Below are 8678 nucleotides of genomic sequence, written 5' to 3' on the forward strand. Positions count from 1 at the left end.
TACATAAATCCGTATGTTATAATAATACTTAAGATTTCACATCAAATTAGTAACTGTCATTCATGCATTAGTATTTATACAGAAGGTAACATTTATTAAGTACATATGTATGTGCTTTTGAAAAAACACCTATGAACTATGAATAACGTTATTTTAAATAACATATATAAGTAGACAATATGTGAGATCAAGATATTTAGAATATTAGCCTGGTATTTTTTTCATTAACGTTCCCGATATTATTTATATATGTGTGTATATATATATATATATATATATATATATATATATATATATATATATATATATATATATATATATATATATATATTATATATATATATAAATATATATATATATATATATATATATATATATATATATATATATATATATATATATATATATATATATATATATATATATATATATATATATATATATATATATATATATATATATATAATATATATATATATATATATTTATATATATATATATATATATATATATATATATATATATATATATATATATATATATATATATATATATATATATATATATATATATATATAGATACATATATATATTCCTACGATTAAATTCTAATTTACATATATTTATATAGTTAGGAAAGGTAAAATATTTATATTTGTATATAGGTCGAGGATAAATCTCGAATAATTATTTAAAAATATTTCATTTCTTTTACATTTAAACAATAATTAAATTTTATAATGTAAGTTAGTTTAAAGTAGCAAAAATCTACACGACATGAATTTAAATGAAATGGCCAATTGTTAAGTATTGTTGTTTGATAGAGCGTCCATAAAAAAAATAGCGTTAAAACTACTTTTCTTTAATACTAATTGAATCGTAAAAATTTAGCAGCATTATTTATAAATCAAAATTTGGCAAAAATAAGTGGTTTTCAATTTGACACGAAATGTTATGTTCATTGTTTTTATTTTATCTTGGAACACAGAAATATCTCACCAAGTTTTTCAATTAAATATAAGTCTACTCATAGTATCAATATAATCACACAATTATTAACTACTTATAGTATCAATATAATCACATACTCTAATGGGGAAAATATCCAATGCAACACGAATGGTTACAGTGTATTCATAATAATATATATATTCCTTATCATGGTTCAAATAATGTCTATCAGAAATATTTTGTGAATAAAACAATGAAAAAAGAAATATATCCAATATACAGTCGGTAAGTTGAAAAACTTTTAACTAGACTTGAAAAGTATGAATTCACAGAATGAGTTTAAACGAATTAATAAAAAATTGTCTTAAATACAGTAATAAGTGTTGGTCTGAATCAGTTGTGTAAAGGGTATGACAAATACCAAAATAAATATGAGACATTTATTTACATACATACGTTAAATACTTGTTGAATGAACTTAATTAATTTCGGTGTATTGTAGTACCACATGCACTATTGAATGCGGTTGAGGGTCTTTATAATTTGTCATACATTATAATTTGATTACTTATATAGATGTTTTAGTATATACAACACATCTTGATAAACAATACATTGTGACACACATTGAAATATTCCCAATTAATTTGATTAATATAGTAATAATTTTTTTTCTTGTTTTTATATTTTTGAGTATCTTAGACATTTATTTTAATAATTATACACAATAATAAAATATTTTTGTTTAAAATCTTAATTTTCTATTACATTGTTAATTGTTCCTTAAGATATAATATATAGTAGTTATCTCTCTAATTTAATACCTAGTAATATAATATAATTCAAAATATTTAGATCGTCATCTTTAGATTGATATATAGGTATGTTGATAGAAGATTTCGATTTACATATAATTACATTTAAATCAGTTGTTACATTGTTCAGCGCACACGTAAAGAATACTATTAAATTAAACCTAACAACGAGTCCAATGTTTTACCCCAAATTGCAGTCTAATTTATTTTATTATGGTGATACAATTCAAATTCCATTAGAAGTGATGAAACACAAACGAATCACGTCACCATTTAAACGGTTATAATCCATTAATAATAGTGTAAATCGTACGAGTCTAATTATGATATTTAGAGTATTTTTATATTGAATGAAAGTAGAGTGTCATATTATGATTCATGAATACTTCAGATGCTTACATTTTATATGATTTTATACAATAAATACTTAAGATATCATACACGTACACTTATATTACGTTTACTTAAAATTAACATTTACTTCAATAAATATTTTCATTTGGAAATAAAATTTATAGTGGTCCAAGAACCGTCGTTCATTTCGAAAAAAATATTCTTCTTAAGAATTGTATGTTTATTGATCCCGCATTCATCCTGAAGGTTAACAATAATTGTCAAGTACGGTATGTAGTTCTGATTGAACTAAGTGATTCAATTATCTATCATTATGTACTCCATGATCAATTCTTTTAGTTCAGTACTGAGCATATTCTTAAATATATCGATTAAATAGTTAAGGAGAATAATTATGCAAGAATTAGAAGTTAAAACTACGACGTATCGTGTATCTAATACCGTAACATAATTTAAACCCACATTAGAATTAAATAGTTGACTTTATATCTATTAAGATTAACTCATTCTTAAACATTAATAATATATGAACACATCACATCGAGACTCACACTGAATAATATTCTTAAGTTATTTTTGATTCCAGGAATACTTTAATATGATAAAAAAAATACTCCACAGCTTTGAATACCTAAAGTTGTATAGATGTAATATAATATATTTATGTATATGCTACATATTGAAATCTTCATGTTTCAAATACAAGAGTTATCGGAAACATTCTTGATAGAGAGCAGAATAAGAAAATACGGCGTCCGCAGCAGTGAGGTCTAGTGATAGAGTGTAGGGTCTAGAACCACCTGTTGCGCAAAGTGGAGCCAAGACGGTGATCGTATCACACGAGGGTGCCCTGCAGCGGCTGCTGGGGCTCGGGCGGGGGCGGGGGCGCCGGCTCGTACGGCACGCCCAGCGTGGCGTCCTCCGGCGGCGTGACCTCCAGCCCGATGGTCTGGCTGAGCGCCACCCTGCCGCCCGGCTGGCCGGCCTGCTGCCGCTGCTGGTGCTGCAGCAGCGAGTTGAAGTGCGAGATGCCGATCTCCTCGAGGCTGCTCTTGCGCCGCCCGACCGTCGACGTGGACAGGCCCTGGCGCAGCGAGTCCGACCGGCGCATCAGCATGTCGTCGATGACCCGCAGAGAGTTGGACCGGCCGCGGAAGCTTCCTCCGACGGTGGGGCTGTCCGGTAGGGACAGGGAGTTGGCCTTCGCGGGGGGTTGTCTAGGGGATCCGTGTCCGTATCCCATGCCGGACGCCACTCCGGACCCCATGGCCGAACTCGGGCCGGCGCCCAGCCCAGAGCCCATGCCGGAGCTCATCCCGGCTCCCAGCCCGCCGCCCATCCCGGCGCCCAGCCCGCCGCCCATACCGGCGCCCAGCCCGGCTCCCAGACCCGAGCCGCGCCTGCTTCCCCCCATCCCGCTGGTGGAACAGAAGCTGATGTTGGACTTGCGACGGCTATTATGCCTCTCGAATGTCTTGTGCGCCGAGAAAGGTGATGGTCTGACAAGGTATCTGTAAAAACAACATATTTATCACACAATTTTTTTTAATACATATTTTTTTCTAAATACCTCAGATGAGGTGAGGCCATAAAATATCAGGTCAGAAAGTAGATGGCACCATAATTGGAGCGTATGATTATTTCAAATTGACATTATTTATTGATTTTGTGAGTGGCATATTTTTAAATGTTGATTGATATTATAACGAAAAAACGAAAATAAACATACTCTGCGGAGTATTACCTTTTAAATATTGTCTTACTACTGGATTTTAAAATTAATAACTCTCATAAAAAACTCACTGCTTTAAATTATTAAGAACAATATTATAAACCGAATCGATTGTTTTTAAGAAATTAAATATTAAACATACATTAAATCGCCTTCTTCCAGTTTCAGGTCACAGCTAGGATTGATGATGACGTACGAGAGGCTGTTCCTCTTTTCACTGACGTCATCGTAATCTTCTGGGGGTAAGTTAAGAGACTCCATTCTAGACCTCACCATGTTGGCAATCTCTGCTCTTTCAATTTGTTGGGCATGATTGTCCCTAGCTTCATCCACGTGTCCAGTATTGTACTGTACTCCAAAAAAACAAAAAATATTAGTATAAGCATATGTGCATGCTTTTCTGACGTAATTTCGTGGGTTCAATAATGCAACAAGTGGGCAACTTCGCAACCTTAATTTAACGTCCATGTAAGGGCAAAAATAGTATTACTCGTTTATAAAATTGTATTGTGTCGTGTCAAAAGCGAAATAAATAAAACACCTAATAAAACAAACATTACCACCTGGAAGGGTCTTTCTCCACATCACTTACTAAATTGTGACAGAAATGTACAAATGCACAATTAGTCGTCAATCCTTTCTAATGTAAGTCCACCACTAATTACCAGGCAGGAATAAAACTGTTTGTACAAAAGGTATGGTGAATGTTTAAAAAAAACTTTAATCCTTAAGAAAAGCCTTAAAATATATTTTTATCGTTGGGTATTTATTTTAACTATCATTATTGTGAATTAATTTCAAGATTCATTAGATGTTCTTTTTTTCCTTAGTTTTTGTTCTTAGTTTTTATTTTATACTTAGTTAATTACTCATTTGAACGATGTCTGAAATCTCATATGGTATTTATTTTCTCTACGAAAAACCTACTTGTTGTAAAGAGAACCCACGTTTAGATCATGATAAATTCTTTTACATGTTTTTATTCAAGTAATTCAAGACTAATTGCTTTTTTAAAGCAGGCAAAAATTTTACTGATGTTTTTGATGAGTAATACACAAATCAAAACTATTCATAATTAATTTGGAAACATCACAAACAAAAAGCATTTTTTTAAATGTTTGCTTTCTTTCTAATAAAATATTATTATTATCTCTTCGTCAAAATAACGAAGTTCATTTTCGTATATTTCAAGTAATTCACAAAAATACTTTAATAAACAGGAATATCATCTATTTTTCTAATAAAATTTATTTTGCAGTCAATTTAAAAGATTGCTTCAATAGATTTTATTAATGAAGACCAGTATGTAACATTGAAAAAACCATTTAGAGATTGCATATAATTTATGTTTTTTTTAATTAACATAGTTTTCTTAACCGGAGTATCGCATTAGATTTTTTAATAAAGACAAATGTGTAATGTAGTAATTTAAATAATTTTTTACATCTAATGGTAATTTTGTAAATTTTTATACATATATTTACATTGAAACGATAATAGATGTATTTTGAGAAACAATTGAATGAATTATTTTCATTATTTGTTAACATCATGAATCGTGTTATATTTTTAGAGTCATTTGATAATCAAATTATGCCACCCTGTTTTTCTTAATTACCTTAATATAAAATCATGGTGACAGTAAAATTCAAATCATTGAATTTTACTCAAATAATTTTGGGGTATTCATACTCAAAAGGTTATAAGTATTTTATTTAATTTATAACGAAATAGACACTCTGTTACGAAAACTAGAAAATTCTCTTCAACAATGTAAAAGTAATTAGAACATCACGGAAGCAATAAGTACTAGTATGTGTCTTAAATATATCTAAGCCATTGCATACAATACAGGAAAGTATATTTTATATAATGCTTGATAATAGTAAACAAATATTTTAGAAAAGATAGATAATGAAATAACATACGAATACAAGTCAAGAAATGTGAAGTGAAACATAATTTATAAGAATACTAAATCCTAAGAATATCTAAATAAATCTTTACTGGAATGTTAGTTGCCTAATATGTGCTCAATATAATATTTTTTTCGTATAGGGTTTGTTGAACAAAGAATACTTCTAAAGTATAGTGCACTTATTTGTTAACAGGTATCATTAAAATGTATTAGTTGTAAGTACCAATTAATAAAAATAACGTTTTATTAAATATTTTACTTATTTTGTCCGAATTATGTTTTTTTTTTTACTTTAACCGGTTAATTTTCATTTAGGATCGAGTTTTGTTCTATACAACTTAACCAGTTCAATAATAAAACCTTTTTATCAAATTTTTATCCTAATTATAACATGAAATGGAACATTCTGTAAAAATCTAAAGTGATGTTCACAAGACGCGCTTATATTTAACGGTGCATTAGAATTGTTAATTAACGTTTGTATAGCCTACACTTAGAAGTACTATTTTTTTTATTTACAAAGATCCTCTTCAGATTTTTTCACAAATATAACCTAATTATTTAAAAATGATAGATTCTTATGTTTTGAGATTTCTTTTAAAGTGACTTAATATAAATATACATTGTTTTGTGATAAATATGTTCAGATAATATATTGCTGATTTAAAGAATAAAACAAAATGAAATTGTTTTTCTTTTCAGTTACGGTAAGTATGAAAATTAAGTAATCAAACTATTATTAAGGTACTGTGATGTTTTTGTCATTGCATTAATAATATGTTACAAAGGTGACCCAAATCCTTACTTTAAAAACTGTATTGTTTTTATAATTAGATAATTATCGGTAGTTTTTTTATGTTTTGTCATATTATTATACTGATAGATACTGAGTGATATTATTCCTTTTATAATTTTTTTTTCAAATTCGATAAATCAGAAAATTACTAATAAAATTTATTTTATCTTAAAAACGCTCAATGTTCGTAAAAATATGCATACAAGATGGGGAAAAATGACAAGCAGTTTAAATTTTTAAATGGGAATTGAAAATAAAAATTTCAAAAATTTATTATCTTATTATTATTAAAAATACGTATTTTTCACAAATTATTTCATATTAAAATAAACAACAATTTTCTTTTGAATCCAAGTCTCACGGTTGAAAATAGTGATTTAGTCTCTCCCAATCATGGTTCTCATGTTCGAAATTTTCTTCTACCTGTGCTTCATCCGTCGTGTATTGATTTCTCTATCACTTTTACATCCAAACTGCTTCCATTTACTTTTTTGATTCTTACACAACGATGTTCCATATTTTTTCGAAATGGGGGCTCTTCTTAAGACAAAAATCTTTAATCAAAAAAGCCGAAGTCTAAAAAATCTTAACTGTAATAGAAGAAAAGCTTACACGTCTTTTAAAATCCATGTTGTAATTCTTCAACGCGGATTCCAGCATTTGAATTGCCCACTAAAGAATCGATAAGCTCATCTGGATTATTAATTTGATCTCGATATTTATAGAATATTCATAATGCATGTGGCTTTTTTAATAATATAAAAGTGAAGAAAAATGTTTTTGTTAAAAAAAATGGCGAAATAGATTATTAAAAAAAATGAATAAAATTAAGTTTTAAACATTGAAAGCATTTACTTTGTGGATCATATTGATATATTATTTTGAGAAATCAAAAGACTTTGTGTTTTGATCCACTCACATTTTTATTAATTTATGATATGGGTCAAAAATTAAACACTGAAGAGGGCAACAGGTTGTTGCCGAAACTAGTTGGTCAATAAAAATGTGAGTGGATCAAAACACAAAGTCTTTTTATTTCTCCAAATAATACATAAATAAAATTAAAGTTATTTTATGCGTCCTACCGAGGTAGATTTCTTATTAATCAGTCAGTGTATTTATCACATGATTTTTTTTGTAATTGTGAGTGATGAATTAAAATATGTGTTTCAAAATTATATTTAAAAAATCTGGCACCTATGAAAATAATTCTCACGAACCTGGCCCTGAAATACTGTTGCCTGTAAATATACTTCTCTCGATATTTATTAAAACCCTATAACTCAATAAATTCGGTGATAATGTATTTAACTATGCAGCTCGTCGTCAGCGAAAATATTTTTTCTCATGGTCATTTTATTAAAATAATGTGCACATTTTTTCCTGGAGTGCATATTATAAAAAAATGTCAGGGTTATCCCTTACCGCAACATTGTCGTTATTAGAGCAACCACCGAGGCAACTGATCGGGGTGGCGGGGGGGCGGTAGGTCACCCCCGATTGGCCGCCTTCTCCTCTCTCTTCAACATGCTGTTTCATATATAACAAATTTAGAAGAAGAAACATGGGGCCCATAAACATCTCGAGCGGACGTCGAAGATAAAAGAAAAACAAAAGAGTCTAAAGTACTCCATGTTTTCAATACTCTTTTATGGCCATGTCAACTAAATTTACTTTAACTTAAAAAAAATATATCGAGAATTAATAAAAAACTTAATTTTTTTAAATAACAATAAATAAATTACTAAAAAGAGTCAAAATGTAGGAGAATGATATGAACTTAAAATGTTATGAAGAAAATAAATATTTGTAAAAAATTCTAGCTCTTGATCAAACATGTGCGAAGGAAACATTATAAAAAACAAATACAAATATAGACTTTTAAAGATAGACAAAACACCAGGCCACATGTGATCCAATAATAATATTCATAAATATATAATATTATATTCAAGTTTGAATCGCATTATTGTATTAAAACAAAAATATAAATAAAAAATATTTTTATTTTATTTTACGAGTAAATAGAACATGCTTTTTACAACACTTACTACAACATCGAGAACACACAGAAACACAAACAAAATGGAAACTAGCAACAAAAACAAAATG

At 28.9% G+C, this 8678-nt stretch overlaps 1 protein-coding gene across 1 annotated transcript in view; it reads right to left on the reverse strand.

Annotated features, from left to right (window-relative positions):
* Positions 1–682: 682 nt before the first annotated feature.
* The window catches only part of SLO2 (slowpoke 2), a 170912-nt gene continuing 162916 nt past the window's right edge, over positions 683–8678 (reverse strand). Inside the window, exons 22-23 of the mRNA XM_088271766.1 lie at positions 3995–4200; positions 683–3631 (exon numbers count right to left, since the gene is read on the reverse strand). Of these exons, the coding sequence (XP_088127892.1) occupies positions 2956–3631; positions 3995–4200 (882 nt within the window). The 3' untranslated portion in view covers positions 683–2955. The remainder of the gene's footprint in view (positions 3632–3994; positions 4201–8678) is intronic.

Source organism: Brachycentrus maculatus, unplaced genomic scaffold, assembly GCF_059751285.1.
Source record: "Brachycentrus maculatus isolate JH-2025_06_01 unplaced genomic scaffold, ASM5975128v1 h1tg000029l, whole genome shotgun sequence".
NCBI classification, from domain to species: Eukaryota; Metazoa; Arthropoda; class Insecta; order Trichoptera; family Brachycentridae; genus Brachycentrus; species Brachycentrus maculatus.